This window comes from Manis pentadactyla, chromosome 19, assembly GCF_030020395.1.
Source record: "Manis pentadactyla isolate mManPen7 chromosome 19, mManPen7.hap1, whole genome shotgun sequence".
NCBI lineage: Eukaryota > Metazoa > Chordata > Mammalia > Pholidota > Manidae > Manis > Manis pentadactyla.
This window is the reverse complement of record NC_080037.1, coordinates 9584339-9601545: the sequence shown is the minus strand read 5'-3', so window position 1 is coordinate 9601545 and position 17207 is coordinate 9584339. Positions and strand designations below refer to the sequence as shown.

At 59.2% G+C, this 17207-nt stretch overlaps 2 protein-coding genes and 1 long non-coding RNA gene across 9 annotated transcripts in view; 1 reads left to right on the top strand and 2 right to left on the bottom strand.

The window, feature by feature from the left end:
• The first annotated feature begins 1525 nt into the window (after positions 1-1525).
• LRRC71 (leucine rich repeat containing 71) lies at positions 1526-12522 on the top strand. 3 transcript variants are annotated; one of them, XM_036922600.2, is made up of 15 exons: positions 1527-1792; positions 5235-5384; positions 5660-5785; positions 5869-5944; positions 6125-6202; positions 7911-7979; positions 8196-8355; positions 8426-8509; positions 8589-8678; positions 9296-9445; positions 9627-9717; positions 10090-10178; positions 11414-11525; positions 11906-12027; positions 12258-12522. In XM_036922600.2, the coding sequence occupies exons 1-15, from the start codon at positions 1633-1635 to the stop codon at positions 12375-12377; spliced, it is 1677 nt and encodes a 558-aa protein (XP_036778495.2). In that variant the 5' UTR covers positions 1527-1632; the 3' UTR covers positions 12378-12522. The 3 variants fall into 3 exon arrangements, with proteins under 3 accessions (XP_036778496.2, XP_036778495.2, XP_036778494.2); XM_036922599.2 differs by having other exon boundaries at positions 1528-1792; positions 11411-11525; XM_036922601.2 differs by lacking the exon at positions 9296-9445 and having other exon boundaries at positions 1526-1792; positions 11411-11525.
• Positions 6222-12298, bottom strand: LOC130681678 (uncharacterized). Its single transcript, XR_008994922.1, has 3 exons — positions 12177-12298; positions 11135-11299; positions 6222-7545 (listed from the first exon to the last, which is right to left on the bottom strand). It is a non-coding gene; the product is annotated as an uncharacterized LOC130681678 (long non-coding RNA).
• A 1470-nt stretch (positions 12523-13992) lies between the features above and the next one.
• ARHGEF11 (Rho guanine nucleotide exchange factor 11) overlaps positions 13993-17207 on the bottom strand; it is a 97461-nt gene continuing 94246 nt past the window's right edge. For 4 of the 5 annotated variants that reach the window (XM_036922593.2, XM_036922595.2, XM_036922597.2 and 1 more), the window contains 4 exons: positions 17063-17158; positions 15965-16212; positions 15596-15785; positions 13993-15109 (listed from right to left, as the gene is read on the bottom strand). In XM_036922593.2, the coding sequence (XP_036778488.2) occupies positions 15051-15109; positions 15596-15785; positions 15965-16212; positions 17063-17158 (593 nt within the window). In that variant the 3' untranslated portion in view covers positions 13993-15050. The remainder of the gene's footprint in view (positions 15110-15595; positions 15786-15964; positions 16213-17062; positions 17159-17207) is intronic. The other variant, XM_036922596.2, reaches the window with a different exon arrangement.

The window sequence follows — 17207 nt, the reverse complement described above, 5'->3', positions numbered from 1 at the left end:
GCGTGCGCGTGTGTGTGTGTGGTTTCAGAGGGGTACCACCAGGCATAGGTCCTGTCCTAGGGCACTCACTGTTTATGTTTAGTCAAGAGGCAGCCCAAACCCAGTTTACTCTAGCAAAAGTGTTACTTGTGTCCCCGGATTCCCTCAGTTCCCCCTACAGCTGACTGTTCAAAATGCAAGCTGGTTAGGTTACACCTGCCTGACAGTCCTCATGCCCCATGGGTCTTGGGCCAGAGTCAGAACTGTCAAAGGTTCTGCTGGTCTAGCCTATCTCTGCAGCCTCACCTTGAATTGTGTTCCTTGTCACTCTGCTCCCATCACACTGGCCTCTAGTCCTCCTATCAGCCACATCTTCCTACCACAGGGACTTTGCACATCTAGAATGCTCTTCCTCCTCACCTCACCTGCTGACTCCTGCTTGTCCTTTGCATCCCCTCCTCAGGAAAGCGCCTCTGTTCCACAGCACTGAGCATAGCTGCATTATTCATCAGATACCTGCAGAAGGCCTATGGGGTGCCAGGCACCTCTGTAATGTGTTTTTTTATGTGTTATTTGATTAGTCTCTGCCTCCTCCACGGACTGTGAGTTCCCTGAAGGCAATAATCCTGTGTTATGTTCAACATTGGTTCCTTGGTACCTAGTAGGCACTCAATAAATGTTCCCCCCAAAGCTGAGTGGCTGAGTGAATTAAAAGTATCAGTAAGTGCTCAGATAGATGGGCAAATTGCAGTCTCTGAGAGTGAATAAACTGCGTAGGTCCGAGCCCCTTCCCCAAAGGATGGCATTTTTACAGGGGAACAACACAAAGGCTCAAAGCCGGGAAGCGCTGGGAGTGGCACCTGGGGACTAGGACAGAGTGGGGTGCGGAGGCTGGAGCAGGAAGGCGGACAGGAGAGTGTATACCCAAACAGGGCCAGCCCCCTGCTCCACCGCCCCTGCCCCCACGGAGGAACTGATGTGGCCTCAACTACGAATCCAAGGACTTTGAATCCAAGATTTCTAGGAAGTTTGACCCGCCCCATTAACTCATTAGCTGATGAACTAAGTCTCCAGACCTCTAGGAGGCTAAATGGATGCGGGCGAGAATAGAAACGCAGTGCCAAGCGGACTCGATGGGTCTCTCTGGGCCTTTTCCATCAGGAGCCCTCTCCTTACGGGATAGGAGGGCTGACCCCGGAGAGCACATCTGCCCCCACCCGAGCTCCCCCCTCCCAGATTCCTCCGACGGTCGCGATCCCTAATATCCCTAATAGGCCGGGCGAGGTCCCCACTTTTCTGGGTTCAGTTTTCGGGGTGACTGGATAGCTCCTGGCCCGCCCTCTCCCCGCCCCCGCCCAGGCCCTCCCCCTTTCACAGGGTCTGAGGGTGCAACCTCGCGCCACCTCGTCGGGGCGTCTCGCCCTGGCCCCGCCCCGGCTCCGCGCTGACGCAGCGGCGCCCCCTGTCGGCCCCTCGTGCGCTCTGCGGTTGCCTCTTTCCCGCGGGCCCTCCCACCTCGCGAGGTTGCCGTGGAGAGGGACGCGGAGGCGTCGTCACTTCGGGCTGGGCGGCGCGGCGGGCCCGGAACAGAGACCTCTGATTCGGCCACCACCCCCAGGACGGGACCCACAGAGTCGCTGGATCGGCACCAGCATGTCGGGCGAGGCGAGCGCGCCAGGGGCCTCACCCAGGGCCCCGCGTCCCGGGACCCAGAAGTGGTCTGGCACAGTAGCCAAGAAGGGCGATCGTGCGGCCAAGGAGAAACCGGCACCCATCCTGACGCCGGTGGGCGAGGAGGAGCCCAAAAACCCTGGTACGCTGGCGGCGGGGTTGGGGGACCAGGCCTCCAGGCTGTAGCTCTGCGCGCTCCGCCAGCTGCTCCTTGCTTGGGAAGCCAGGTAGCGTGGGGCGTGGTGGTTGTGCCAGGCACTGTACTGGCTGTGCAGAAACAAGCTCCGGCGGCAAGACAGAGCCAGGAAATAGAGTTTCTGGTGCTAAAGAGTGCTGTGTAACAACCTACTGAAGTTCAGTAAGTGATGGGAGACATCCAGTAACCTGGCACATGGTAAGAATGTTTTCAAGGCCTGTGGCCTTAGCCACGTTTCTTCTCTGTAGTATGGAGAGGTGAGTCCCGCCCTGCTAACTGTGGTGAGGAGCAGGGGGCTTCATGGTGAGAAAGTATTTTGTAAACTGCAAATTCATTTGTTCATTCAGCAAGCATACATGTGCACCCACTGTGTGCTAAGCTCCCTGCCCCATCTTGGAATACGAATCATTACTCCCCTCACAGTTCCTGAAACTCAGCTGGGCAGATGTTTGAATTGAACTTGATCTTAAAGACAGCCCCCCACCTCCTCTGGTTTGGGATGCTGACAAATACAATAAGATGTGGTAAAATATATATGAGAGGAGGCCCAGGGAGTGAGGAGAAAAGGGGGACTACCAGGACGCAACTTTGAGTTGAGTTTTATAGATACTCATTTATTCAACAGTTCCTTTTTGGATGTCTGCTCTATAGCCAGGTTCGATACAGTGAGAATAAGATGGACACAGATCGCCCGCAGAATCTGCATTCTCTGGGAGAAGAAATCCATTGAAAGGGTAGAAGTAGGAGTGTGGCTCTTGATGGTACACGTGAACTAACCCCAGCCCAAACAAAGCATCCACACAGGGGATTTTTTGGAAGCTTCTTGATTCAAATCTACCAGCTTTGCTGTCAAAGAGGGGCAGGAACTTGCTGTCCCTGGTCTCGCAGTGAAACAACTTGGGGAAACGCTGTGATTGTCGGATCTTGATCAGGTGCCATGTCCTTGTCAGGGCTGGTCGCTGGGGGGAGGGCGCTATGAGAGCTGGAGAAAGACAGGACAAGACAGTACAGAATCTCCAACAGATAGGAGCCCAGTTATATTACCCCCCCACACCCCACCACACACGCACACATCACTCTGGCTGCTGTATGGAAAATGGAATGTAAGGGGAGGAAAATGGAGGCAGGGGCGTTTCAACAGTCCAGGTGAGGGATGGTGGAGTTGGAACAGGGTGGTGAGGGAGAATGGGTTAGGCTTCTTGAGAAACACTTCATAGGCGGATGTAGAAAGAACTGGTAAAGTATTAGGTGGGGTAGAAAGTGAGGAAGAACGTAGCAAGAATGAGTCCTAGGTTTCTGGGTGGAGCAACGGGCAGGCTGAGGTACGTTCACGGAGACAGGAAAGCCCGATGAGCGTGTAAGAGATGTCAGGCGGGCAGCTGGACACACGAGCCGGGAGCGCCGAGGAGAGGTCAAGCTGGCGATGTGACTTTGGGAGCTGCTGATGTTCAGGGGTATTGAAGCCCCGGGAACGATTCCCTTCGGGAGGGGCGGAGTGTAACCAGAGAAGAGGAGAGGGTTCCGGACGCAGCCTTAGAGATCTCTGAAGAACAGGAGCTGGCAGGGAGGCCTGAGCAGCCTCTGCAGAGAGGGAGGAGAGAATGGGAGTGACCGCTGCGCGGGGACTGCGGACAGGAGAACACGGAGGGCGGGGCGTCTGGAGCGCCATTGCGTGCTGTGGCAATAGCAGATGTGGGGCTCCAGTGGGCAGAGTGCCAGCAGATGTATGAAGGTTTGTACATTTAGAGGAAACCCCACGTGGTGGCTTCTGCTTCTTCAGAAGCTAGGAGGCCGGCTCATTAGTGAGCACGAGGAAGGAGTGTGGGAGGGGAGCAATCTCCCGTTAGAGCTGTACTGTCCTCTAGGCGACTCCCAGCTGAAGCATGTATACAGAACATTCCAGCACCCCGTTAAGTTCTGTTGGGCAGCGCTGTTCTAGAGCCGCGGTTCTCAATAGCTGTTCTTGGACCAGAAGCTTTGGCGCCATCCGTGAGCCTGTTAGAAATGCAAATTAATGGACTCCACCCAGCCTATGGAATCAGAACCTCTGCGGATGGGGCCCAGGAAACGTTTAACAGGCTCTCCTGCTCATTCTCAGAGACAGATGTTAAAGTCTGAGAATCTCCCTTGTAGAGAAAGGTGGTATGAGTGAAGCAAGGGAGGGTGGACGGCTCTCCCAGCAGACGGAACAGCCAGGAAAGCAGGCGTTGTGAGGGACTCGGCCATAGGGGGGGTTAGCCCAGCCACCCCGTGCCCCTCTCCTCTGCCTCGTCTATTCAGCTACCGTTTCCTGTGGGTCTGTGTCCCCCTGATGGCTGGGCACATGGGAATGTGCCTCTCACCCCTTTGCCAGGAACCCCCAAACCTCTCTGCATCTTGCCCCCAACATGCTGAGCACAGCCCCTCCACACTCTTGGGCCAGGCCGCCTGCTGTTAGCTGCAGGAGTTCCCCCTTGGGGCGCAGCCCTGCAGCACCTGATGCCTGTGGCTGGGCTGGTGTTGCCGTGGGGCCTCCAGGCTGCCCAGCGCTTGGCAGAGCAGGCTGGCAGTAAGCCAGCCCTTCTACCTCTAGTTTCTCCCATTCACCAGGGACACCTGTTCCCATCTCCAGGAATCACTTCTTCCTGGAATGCCCCCGGGGGAGCAAGAAAGAGCAGGGGTCTCTGGGGACTCAAACACCTTGGCTTAGCAATGCTGTCGGTATGTGATGTGGTGGGCATGAATTAATGTAACTCTTGGATGAGTTAATATTTCTAAAGCACTGAGAACAGTGTGGCACAGAGGTAAGTGCAGGATAAACGCTTGCCAAATAAATAAAAGCCTGCTGGGCCTCGGTGTACATGAGTGCAGTGCGTGTGGAGAGAGAGGTACTCCTGGGTCCCTTTGCTCACACCAGGCGGGGCTTCTCTCTCGGTGTGACCGTGACCAGTCTCATCAAGGAAGGGTCACAGGAGGAGGCTGGGCTGAGGACACCCAGTGGGAGGCGGACCTCCCTCCTTCCCCCGGGACCTCCTCTTCCGTCCCGGGCTGGGAGAGTCGGAGTAGAAGCGGGCTTCACCCGTGGGATGGGTGGAGGAGCCAGCTCTTGGAAGCGGCGCCCCGGTTGTCCACATTCCACGCCCTGTAGTCTCCTTTCTCTCAGGTCTTGATTTCCCACTGTTTCAACGCATCTTACAATTTAAATGGCTGTAAGGATGCCCGCCCGGGAGAAGGGTCCCTGCCTCCGCTGAGGCTGCGGGTGGGCGCGGGAACGCGGTGCTGGGCGCCGGCGAGGGCGAGCGCCGGGTCCGGCCCGGCGCTGCGTCCTGCGGCCTCTGCTGCCCCCCGGTGGCCGCACGGCGCTACAGCTCGCGGCTCGGCACCGCCCGTGCCTCCCCGCGCCCCGCAGAGGAGTACCAGTGCACCGGGCTCCTGGACACCGACTTCGCCGAGCTCTGCACGCGGTCGGGCTACACGGACTTCCCCAAAGTTGTCACCCGGCCTCGCCCGCATCCGACCTTCGTCCCCTCCGCCTCAATCTCGGAAAAACTCACCCTAGGTGAGTGACAGTGGAGGCCCTGCGGTGCGGGCGGGGGCCACCTCGTCCGTCCACAGCCTCCGAAGGCACGGTGCGCCGAGTCGCGGGGGCGCAGGGCAGGCGGGGAGGGGGGCGGTCTCCCTTCTTCCCTTCCAAACCCCGGCCCACGCTGGAGCGGCGCAAGAAGCAGCGCCCGCAGGCTAGCGCCTCCCACACTTGCCGGACACTTCAGCACCGGAAGGCGGTGCCCTGTCCCCTCCCTCCTCACCCTGTCTCCTGGCACCCCTGCCTTCCAGACGATCAGCGGCTGTCGGCGTCCTGCAGCCTTAACAGCCTGGAGAGCAAATACGTGTTCTTCCGGCCCACCATCCAGGTGGAGCTGGAGTCCGACGAAAAGTCGGTGAAGGAGATCCACATCGGCGGTGAGCCTCCCCCGCGCGCCCCTCTCCCCGCCGTCCCGCTGCGCCCCGGGGCCTGAGGCGCCCCCCACCTCTTCCTTCCACAGGTTGGAGGGTGGAGGAGCGGATCCTGGGTATCTTCTCTAAATGTCTGCCCGCGCTGAGCCAGCTGCAGGCTATCAAGTGAGGGGCCGTGGGGCGGGGTGGAGGACAGGGCTCTTGGTGGCTTGGGATTGAGACCCTAAGGGGCAGGAGACCCTGGGGACGTGGGAAGATGGGGGGTGGGGATGAGGAAGCGTGTGGCTGGAGCGCGGGGGAGGCGGTGAGCTCCGGCTGTGTTTCTGCTCTTCCCACCAACTCCAGCTTGTGGAAGGTGGGGCTGACTGATGAGACCCTGACCACCTTCATCGCCCTCCTGCCGCTCTGCTCATCCTCGCTCAGGTCAGCCGCGGGGAGAGGCAAAGGGGAGGCCCCCAGGGTCTGGGGAGCCTGGCTGGGTGGGTGGTCAGAGGGCAGCACTTTGGGGAGGGGAGTGGCAAATCCCAGCTGCCTGGGCGGGGGCTGGCATCCCGGTGGAAACAGGGCGCAGGTGTGCTGGGTTTTGAAGCTCCTCTCTGACAAGGAGCCTGCCCTCCTTTTCCGCTTACACCCATGCCTAAAGTGCCTGACCTCTGGGGCACCCCTCTCTTCTCCAAGTCCCACCACCTCTGCCCTCTCCCTGGAGGTTTTGCCCCAGGATTTGCCGGTGCCCAGGAACTGGAAATCCGGTGAGGGAGGGAGAGGATGTAGGAACAGACCACAGGGCAGCGGGGGGACTGTGGTGGTGGAAGAATGGTGGGGGAGGGAGTTGAGGGCAGAGAAGGATGCCACCCCATCTCATGGGTGTGGGGCAGGGAGACCTGGGAGGCTGCCTGGAGGAGGTGGTGCTGAGTCTCAGGGAGGAACAGGAGGGGGCCAGGCAGGACATTGGGAAAGGGCATTCCTGTAGAGGAGGAAGCAGAAGCAAGGTGTAAAGTAGAGATGTGGCTTGCGGTCTAAAGCGCTCCTGCAGCAGCCCTGGCTTCCGCTCCGGGGCACTCACTCTCGGGGCTACATCCGGGCTTGGCCACCCTCCTCCTGTGGATGCGATGGGTACTTCTTGAGGGCAGAGACTGTGTCTTCTTCAGCTGGGGGTCCCCAGTGCTCTTTGTATAGACCACCACAAAACACGTATTTTATTCCCTAGTGGAAATTAGACATGATTTAGCCAACATAACTGCAGAATTCATCTTCATATGTAAATAAGTTGGAGCAACATAATAAAAATATTCAAAGTAGAAAGTAATCAAGTTTAGATGAAAGATTAGCCAGATTGAAAGATGGAGCAATGATAATAAATCATGGGACAAATTTTTTCAATAGAGAAATTCCTAGCCGCTAGTGGGATTTTTGTTGTTACTTGGAAAAGGACCTCCATTCTCTCAGCACTATTGACAGGAGTTGCCTTGGGGGCAGGGTCATGTGTTAGTCACCGACTGTGTAACAAATGACCTCTCTGTTTCCATGGGTAAGTCTGGGTGTAGGTTTGCTGGGTGCAGGTTTGCTGGGTGCCTCTGGCTCAGGGTCCTGGTGAGGTGGCATTAAAGCTGCTGCCCGGGGCTGCAGCCATCTCCACCGGCGCTGGGGCATCTGCTTCCAAGCTCACTCACGTGGCCTTGATGGGCTGTGGTGCTGCCTCCACAAGGGAGTCCCCCCGAAGGCGGTCTGGGTGCCCTCACCCGTGGCAGCTGGTGATCTGAGAGTGCCTGCGAGCAGCAAGGGGGAAGCCAGTGTTTTTGTAACCTCAGCTTGGAAGTGATGGCCGTCCCCTTAGCCTATTTCACTGATCAGAAGTGAATCAGGTGGCCCAGCCACACTCAAGGGGAGAGCATTACACAAGGGCCCACATACAGGAAGTGGGGATCATCTTAGAGGCCGTGTTACTGCAGGTCACTAACGCTGGGAGTGACCCCTTCACGTGGCCACACTTCTGGGCTTTAGTCTGCAGAACTGTCACATGTAATGTCCTATACTGGTGAGGGGAGACCCACACTTCCTCTCTGTCACCCCCTTCCCTCACCCTTCCCTCGCCTCAGTGGTGCCTCCAGCTCTCAGATCTCCCCACCCTCAGGAAGGTGTCTCTGGAGGGGAACCCGCTGCCGGAGCAGTCCTATCACAAGCTCATGGCACCGGAGAGCACGTGAGACCCCTTTCCCTCGGCCCCCTTCCCTGGGCCTGTCCCCCATTCCTAGTCCCCACTTTCTTGTCCCTCCAGCACCTTCCCCAAGGACCTTCAGCCCTCCCAGGCTCAGACCGGATGGCCCTCCTCCCACCCCCACGCTCTGCTCTCCAAGATCCTGCCCAACGCCCGGACCCCGTGTTCTCAGTGACCGTCCTTCTCCCTCCCGCTGCCCAGGATCGCGCACTTGTCTCTGCGGAACAACAACATTGACGACCGCGGGGCGCAGCTCCTGGGCCAGGCTCTGTCCACACTGCACAGCTGCAACCGCACCCTGGTCTCGCTCAACCTGGGCTTCAACCGCATCGGGGACGAGGGCGCCGGCGACATCGCGGACGTGAGTGCGCGGGGCGGAGGCCCGCGGCCCGGCTGCCGGACGCCGACGGCTCACGCACCCCTTCCTGCAGGGCCTCCGGCTGAACCGCTCCCTGCTCTGGCTGTCCCTGGCGCACAACCGCATCCAGGACAAGGGCGCCCTGAAGCTGGCCGAGGTGGGTGTGCCGACCGGGCGGGGCCGGTGAGCGACGCCGGCTCCGGGGCTTCTGATCGCGAGGTGCTGCCTCGCCGCAGGTGCTGCGCCCCTTCGAGTTGACACACACCGAGGTGGTGGAGCGCCGGCGCCTCCTGCTGGAGAAGGGGACGCAGGAGCGCTCGCGGTCGGTGAGGAGCCACTCCCTAGGTCGGCTGCTTTTCCGAAGCTGGCCTCCTCCTAGTCCGTCCTCTCCTCCTCTGTCCTAAATGGCTTTCTTTCCGACCTCTGCACAGATCTCCCAAACGTTTGGCTCTATCCGCAGAACCCCTCCACGGGCAGCAGAGTATTGGTTAAGAAAAAGGACTAGATTTCCACCGTCCATACTTGAAATCCGGCCCCTCCACCCGACGGCTTGTGACCTTGGCATGTTACTCAACCTCCCTGGCCTCAGTGTCCTCATCTGCAAATTGGGGACAACTGGACCTGCCTCCTAGTATTGTTGAGAGGACCAAACGAGGTCATTCATGTCATGCACTTGGAGCAGTGCTGGTCACTTGGTTCTCTAAGTTGGCTACTACAGTCTTCCCAGTGTGAGAATCTGAGTCCCCACCCCCTCACCCCCAGCTCATCCCCAAGTCCCTCTGCCATTTCTCCCCAACAGCACCCCCCACCCCAGAGCAGCCCCAAACAGATTGTTTTAGCATTGCTGCCAGTGTACTGCCACGCAGGGGTGAGGCCTCCGCTCACGCCTCACAGGGGAAGGGGTGCTGGCTTCCTCCTCATCCCCTCCCATTCGCGAGCACAGCCTTCCACCTCTCGGCACGGGGACTCCAAATCAGACCGGGAGAAGAGCCAGACAGGGGGGCTCAGCAGTGTTTCCTTGGTGGACAAGACCGACAAGACACAGGTGGTGAAGGCCGCTAAGGGCCTGGGCAAGAAAAAGGAGAAGCCGGGGGTAGGTGCGCCGGGGGCCCTGGAGGGACAGCGAGCAGCTCTCCGGGGCACAGGTGGCAGTGAAGGGAAGGAGGCCTTTGAAGGCCCCCCTCAGGCCCCGGTCCTAACCTGGCCCCTTCCCGCACCTGCTCCCAGTCCCTCGGGAGGAAGGGCCTCCACCTCTCTCCTTCCCTCCTCCACAGGAAGTGGTGAAGAAAGAGGAGAAGTCAGGCTCTGGGCAGCCGCCTGCACAAGGAACCCTTAAAAAAGACGACTTCAAGGCAAGCAAGGGGAGTAAGTACTAGCGCCCCCTGCGGCCCCATCTTGGTGCGGGGGAACGGAGACCACCGGGCAGGGTGCCGGCCTCCTCTCGGCCTCCGTGTGCCTGCATGAGCTAGACTTCAGTCATGCTTCTCTCTGGGCCTTACGTCCCCCGAAAGCGCTGTCCGGCCTCGTGTCCTGACCCCCCGACTCCACACCTTGTTTCCCTGGACTGGTCCCCCATGGCCTTGCCCTCAGAAAGGAGCCCACCCATCTAGCTGGGGGCCCCCTTCAGCTCTGTTTCGGTTGCACCCCACCCCGAATATCATGGAGCCCATTTCCTCTGGGGAGCCTGGGTGCCGTCAGAGGTCTGCACTGTGCACGCTGGCTTCCCTCCCGCTCCAGAGGTCACCATCCCCGAGCAGAAACCAACCAAGGGCAAAGGGCCCAAGACTGGGGTCAGAGAGAAGCGCAGCACCCTCCTGGAGTCAGAGGTAGGCCGGGAGAAGTGGGGTGTGGGGGGGTGTCCCCCCAGGAGCCCTCCCCTGGACCCCTCCGGGAGTGTGGCCTCAGCCCTGCTCTGCTGCTGTCACTTCATCCTGGTCTGCTCTGCTCTGACCACGCTTAGGCCCCCTCGCCCAACCGCAGCCTGGGGGGCAGTAGAGCTCTGCGCTCGCCCTCCCCGTCCAGCTTGAAGAGGCCGCCTTCCACCTTTCCCCGCTTATTAGAAGCCCACCCTCTAGATCTGCTCCCTCAACACAACCTGCTTCCCCAAAGGCCACTGGTTCACCATCACCGCCTCCAGCCTCTGCTTGTAGGGCTATGCAGGGAACAGGGGACATTCTCTGCCGTCTCAGCGGCCCCCCAGGAAGGCAGGGTGTTTCTACAGTCAGGGAACCGCTCGCACCCTGCACGCGGCTCCTGTGTAGGGCTCCTGAGGCCCTTTCTCCTTTGCCTGTGGAGCCTCCCTTTTCCCTTTTAACTGGTTTGCTTTGGAAACTGACTCCGTAGCTCCCACCCCTCCCCACTTCTCCAGCTGTTGGTGGGCAGCTGCTCAGGGCCTATTTCTGCCCTTATATTCTGTGTCCTCCATCAGGAGAACCCCACCGCCCTCACCCCTCACCCCTGACCCAGGCAGGGAACGTCCTGCTGCCTTTTCAGGAGGCTTCTCTGGCACCCGAGGCAAGATCTTACGCGTGGAGAAAGGGGCCGAGCTGCTTTTCCTCCCCAGCTTGCTTTGTCGCTGCCTGCCTGTCCTGACCCGGGCCCGTGTCCCCAGACCATGGCGGTGCCTTCTCGTCCCGCCTTCAGTCCTCTCCCTCCGCTCCCTGCCCGGTTGCTCTAGCTGACAGCGATGCACTTAGTAAAGCGCAGCGTGCCTTTGCACCTTTGCCGTTTTCTCTGCCTGGAACACCTTTCCCCTCGCCTCCCTCTGATAATGACCACATACCGCTTGAGCTCCGGCTCAGGCCACCTCCTCCTGGCTCCAGAGACTGGGCTAGGCGTCCCTCCCCTGGGCCCTCTGCCAGCCGTCACACCACACGGAGCTGCTTCTGTGGCTTCCCCCAAGTTGCTTCTCCAGGGTATGGGCTCATTTATCTTGGCATCCCAGCACCTAGAACAAAACTTAGACTATTGCCAGTTCTCAAAACACGTATGTTGGATGAAGAATGAAAGGCCTGCTCCCCAGCTCCCCTCTCCTCTGCTGCAATTTATTCTGCTCTAGCAGCTGGTAGCTGAGACCACTGAGACGGTCAGTCCTCTCCTGGAGCCGGTGGAGCACCGGGATGGGAAAGTTTTCATGCCAGGGAACAAAGTCCTCTTGCACCTCAACCTCCTCCGTATGTTTGCCAGGACCCCTGCCCACCCACCACAAGGCTACCTGGGCCCCACGCTGCCATGAGGGCCCCCACCTCCCGCTCCACAGAGCAGGGCCTGGGGCTCCCCCAGATGTACTTCATAATGGGGCTTTGGGGCAAGGGGAAGCCAGGCCCTGAGTCAGGCAATGAGAGTAAAGAGGGAGTTCAAGGGAGAAACGGGGGTGGGAGAATACAGAGGCTGCGGGCAGCAGAGGAGGCAGCAGGGACGCGGAGGGGAGCTGGGGTGCAGGGCCAGGGCAGGAGTGGGGCCTGGGCTCGGGACCCAGGGTGGGTTGGCCAGGCGGTGAGGGTTGCTGAACCGGGCAGGTGGTAAGAGGCCCCTGGGCCACCCCTTCCACCAGGAAACCAGATCACAGAGGTGGGGCTGGAGGGCTTCCTGGCTGCAGTGCAGTACCAGGCACAGTTTACCCAAGCCAACAGCGCGTCCAAGGGCCCCGTGGGGCTGCTGTGGCTGTCCCTGGAGGTGAGTGCCCACAGGCAGCTTCTGGGTCTCCCCATTTCCAAAGCAGTCTTGTCTTCGTGTCTCCTTTATCACATGCCCTCTGTATCTCTCGCTACAAGACCAGCAGTCAGACCCTGCTTTTCCTCCAGGACCCCCGGGCCCTAACCCACCTTGTCCCAGGAAATCCTTTCCTCCCAGAGGACTAATCTTCGTTCCTCTGTCAGCTGTCAGCCTTCCGTTTCCTCCTTCAGAAAAACTGCTTCTTCCCACAATGTCCTGCGTACGCCACGATCCAGGAGCTGATGCTGCCAAGGGACCCCATCAGTAAGGCCGAGCCAAGGGAGGAGGCGGCCTTGGCCCCCTCCACCTAGCCCGCCCCTCCCTCCTTCCCAGAGGCCCGGGGCTGCAGAAGCCTCTCCACGAGTGGGCTGACTCCCTGGGGGAGATCTCAGATCATTAACAAATCCTATTGCTGTACTTTTTTCCTTGAGGTTGTCTGAAAACTGTTCCAGAACATTTAGACTCTTGAGTCTTGTTTGTTACATGTCCAAAAAAGGCTTAACGGCTCTGTGGTCCTGCTGGGAGCAGTTCTTGCTTGCTAGGCCAGTCATTCTCTCCCTGTGTTCCCTAGAGAACACTGAGGTTTGCAGCAACCTTTGGTCTCAGAGCAGAAGGGAAAGACTTAGGATTAGTAACTGACACATGCAAGCAGAGGGGAAGAGTGGGTCCGGTAGAGGGATGGAGCACGCGCTGCCCCCACCCTGTCTGCTTCTCTCTGTTGCCCAGGTGTTTGGTTTGCAGAAGAGGCAAAGAATATACACATTTCAGCTTAAGAAAATGTATGGAGTTGGGCAGTTACTCTGGAGAGGGCTCATCTATATAGCGCAGGCCAAGCACTTGGCATGAATCCTGGTAACACTGCTGCAGACGCCGTTCATCGGGAACCAGGCACACCAGCCGCTGTGGGGGCCCGAGGGGTCCGGAGAGCTGGGGCCCTGACTCCTCACCTCCCCTGAGATAACCAGCGGACAGTGCCTAGAGGGGCCAGGTCGGCTTCTGGGGAGCTATGCCCACTAGACAGGAGCTTCCAGAGAAGTGTCCCTTCTTCCCCTCTGGGCCCATTTAACCTGGTCCCAGCCCCTCCTTCCCTCGGTTGCCTTGACGAGCTCCCCTGCCCTGAACTCCGTTCTCAGCGAGGCTCAGTGGCTCTCCCGGGCCTCTCTGCCTCTGCCTGCCCGGACAGCTGCTCAGCCTCTCGGCAGCTGGCTGCTGAGCTTCTGTGCTTTGAATTCCCAACACTGAGCAGACTACAGCGCTGGGCGAGGATCAGTCACCTCGGCTTCTCCCATTATCCCTGTCCTTCCCATACTTGGTCACCAGTGACTTGTGTGTTAGTTCTGACACCCGGCTGGACTACGAGCTCTGAGGCCAGCACCTAGCATCACACTAGGTTTAGGAGGGAGAGGCGTTGGGGCTGGAAGGATTTGTCCTTTGGTCCAACAGTGAAGGCAAACGTGGAGGAGGTTTGGCAGGCTGCAGTCCTGGGGGCGTCTGCATCTGCTGTGCCAGTGTCCAGGGGGCGCACAGCCTGCGAGAGGTTGGGGAGGGCTGACGGCTGCGAGGGGCTGGCCAGGCCTCTGAGATGACCCTCCTCCTCCTCAGGTTTTGCCTTTAAAGTCCTGAAGCCGAAGGAGGGCAGCTCATGAGGGCTCTTGATGCTGGGTCCCCTGCTCCTTTGTATCGCGTGTGTGTGTGCGTGTGTGAACTGTGAGTTCAGTGTCCTTCCATGTCTTGGCCATGGGGCTGGGTAATGGCACACCCAACTGTAGTTCAATGAGCACACGTCGGAGGCTCTGGGAGAGAGTAAGGACTGGGCCGCTGGGAGAGGGCTTCCTTCTGTTCCCTCTGTCCTATTCTAACCAGCCTCCTAGGGAACAGCCACAGTATCTTTTATAACGGCAGTTCCAAGAATCACACACACACCACCACAGTTGAAGAATATTTAACTTTTCTTAAAAAAAAAATCTTAACCATGAAAGGAAGAAAATAAAAGAGTATACATTATTTTAACAGCCAAACAGTCATTTCCATATCTGTATTTTATATATTATATATATATATATATATATATATATGTATATATACACCTAGCACAGTGTGTATATTCTATTAGTCAGTGGGGGGCGGAGCGGACACGGTAACAGGGGCCGATGCTGCGCTGGCCCTGGGCATGGCCCTGGGTCGGTTCAGGGACTCCAGCATTCAGCTCCCTACCCCCACCTCCGGGCGCCCAGTTTTCCTCTGTACCCGATACACTGGTTTTCTACAGGGACAGGGTGGGAAGGGTGGGCACACTGAGGTAAGAAGGTCCCCAGAAGATGGCAAGTCCTAGGAGGGAGGGGGTAGCTCAGCACCAAGCCCCAGAGGCCAGGCAGCGGGCTGGACGCTGGGAGACCTTCCGCCCAGGCACTCAGGCCCGGCTCTACCCTCGGGCCCTGACCCCAGCCTGGGCTGTTCACTAGGAGATACACGTGAACCTCCTCTTCCCTCAGCAGTCCCTCCGAAACTGCCTCCAGCACCCCAGGAACAGAAACAAAAAAGGGCAAAGTTATTTACAATACCAAAGATGCACATATAATACATACATATTTATAGGAAACCAAAGTGACAAAGACAGGAGAGGCGGAGGCGGCCCACCTTGGCCTCGGGGCCTGTGGAGAAGGGGAGGGAGAAAGTGCATTTCCCTCGCGTGTCTGAGGGCGCCCACACCCCCAGGCAGGCACACGAACGAACGAAGGTGGGAGGAGCGGCCTTTCAGGTGCAGTCAGCATGCTCAGGATGGGGGCGCGGGAGGGAGGGGAAAGACACCGGAACTTGACTCCAATCTGAGCACAACCAGCAACATGCGGGGCTTTCCACCCCGGGTCTCGGCTGGATCCAGCTCCTCAACTGCCTCTCCCACAGAGGGGAGTCCTCCCCTGCGCCCCTGCCTTGGGCCAGTCCCCAGAGAAGCGAGCACACAGAGGACTTGGTGGTTTGGACGGCTACGGTCCTGGGGCAGTGGCCACGTCCGCCATGCCGTCTTCCGGGAGGATGCTGGAGCCTGTGGAGGAAGCAGGGATGAAAGACAGTGAGGAACTGGCTTCTCGGATGACCCTCCTCCCCTGTCTCTCCTGGAACGCGCTCACGCTCACGAGAGCAGCTCCTCTGGGGCCATCCATCTGCGACAAGGGCCTGGAAGGGGCTGCACTTCTGTCTCCCTGAGTGAGGACCCAGCCATGTCCCCGGCCCACTTGGTCTGGTTCTGAACCAGTCACTGAAACAGGCTTTGGAAGTGGGGCTGGGCTCCCCGTGGTCTGTTATCTCAGCCCAAGGAAAGAAAGGTTTCAATTCTAAGTTTCCCAAAACTCAGAGGGGAGCTGCTGTGGGGTCTCCCTGAAAAGACTCCTTTCTGAAGTTGAAGGAGTGAATTAATTATACTCAAGGGGGAAATGAGACCCCTTCTCAAAATCTCTTCTCTCCTCACACTGTGGCGATGTTTCCTCGCTGGCTGGTTCCCCAGAATGGGTTCAAAGAGGGAATCACTCACCCTCCTCACAGCAGAACCCCAGTTCCTGGCTGTCTCTGGGGTCAGAGGCCAGGGGCGCCCTAGCTGGAGGTGACCGGGAGCTGTCGGTCCACGTAGTGGCCTCTGCGTGGAAACTGCCCACAGGCGTGGTGCCGCCAGATGACTCTCCCCCCAGGGACCTGAGCAGCTCTCGGTGGGCCAGCTCCACATCCTGGAAGAGACGCAGGGAATGTCTGAGGTTCATCAGGCCCCTGGGCCCGGGAGATAGGCTGGTGCTGGCGGGTGGCTGGATGGGCCGAGGCAAGAGCCCCGGGCCAGGCCAAGCTCTAGGGCTTCCACAGGACGCGGCACCCACCGGCGCTGGTTCTCAGGGAGCCACAGTCCCCTCACCTTGAGCCTGTTGAGCTTGAGGGTGAGCTGCTCAATGGTGCGGAAGATCGCGCCCACGTCCCTGAGGGCCAGCCGCGGGGGCGAGAGGCTGGGGGGCCTTTGATCTTCGCTGCCTTCCTGAAGTTGGGGCGGAGGCTCTGTCTGCCAGGCAGGGAGGGTGTCAGGCTGGGAAGGGCTGGTGGGCACCCCCGAGGGGTCAGTGCTTGAGTCCAGGGATCCTGCTGGCATGCTGACATAAAAACAGTTCCCTGTTCCCATGGCAAGAGAAGGAGATTAGGAGGAAATTCAGGGCAAGTCTAAGCTGTCATGTGCCCCCGCAAGGTTCCCCATGCCAACTGACGGGGCCAGGGAGGCTGTCCTGCAGCGGAGCTCAGTGCATGCTGGTCTCACACCACCCGCCAGTCTCCTAAAAGCCCTCCTCCTGCAGAGCACCTTCTAGACGGCAGTTCTGCTCAGCTTAGCTCAAAGCAGGGCAAGATGCTCAGCGGTGGAATTTAAGGGAGAAGTGGCATGGCTGACACGTGTCATCTGGGAAACAGGCTAGTGGCTCTTATTCCTTGAAGGAAAGGTAAAGAGGCAGTGGGCTGGTTCTGGTCGCTTCTGAAGAGGGGCGGGTAGTGGCCTCCTTGACTCTGCCCACGCACCAACCCCCTGCCCCAGCTGCCATCTATACCGTGATCCCAGTGATGCCTCAACCCATCAGAGGGGGATGGGGACCGTGCAGGAAGGACATGAAGATCCCTGACAGGGCAGCAGGCATAGGTAAACATGGGGAACCTGGGCGGCCACGTAAGCCTATTTCCAGTGATGCTGGCATGTGAGAAGTGGTGGCTCAGAATGTCTGGCCAAGGACATGGGGTTCTGGGCACCCGCCCCACCTTCTGACTGAGTCCTACTGCTCTGGAAAGGGCCTGTGCAGCTCTCAACAAGCGGATGGCATGTGGTCTACTCCCGTCCTTAGGCCCACCTGCTCCTCTGCGCCCAGGACGGGTGTGTGTGTCCGTGGGACTGCAGGCAGGGCTCCCAAAGCCCAGCTCTGCTCCCACAGGCCCCTGCTCCAGCCCTGGCCTGTCTCTGGCTCCAGGGGGAGGTCATTACCCGTGGCCTCTGCTCCGCCGCCCACGTCAGGCGGCTCGGGCTCTGGCTGGCCACTCTCCGGCTGTGCAGGGACAGCCTCGCTGCCTGCCACCTCAGCTGCACCGCCACCACCACCAGGGACAGCGGAGACCGAGAGATGGAGAGG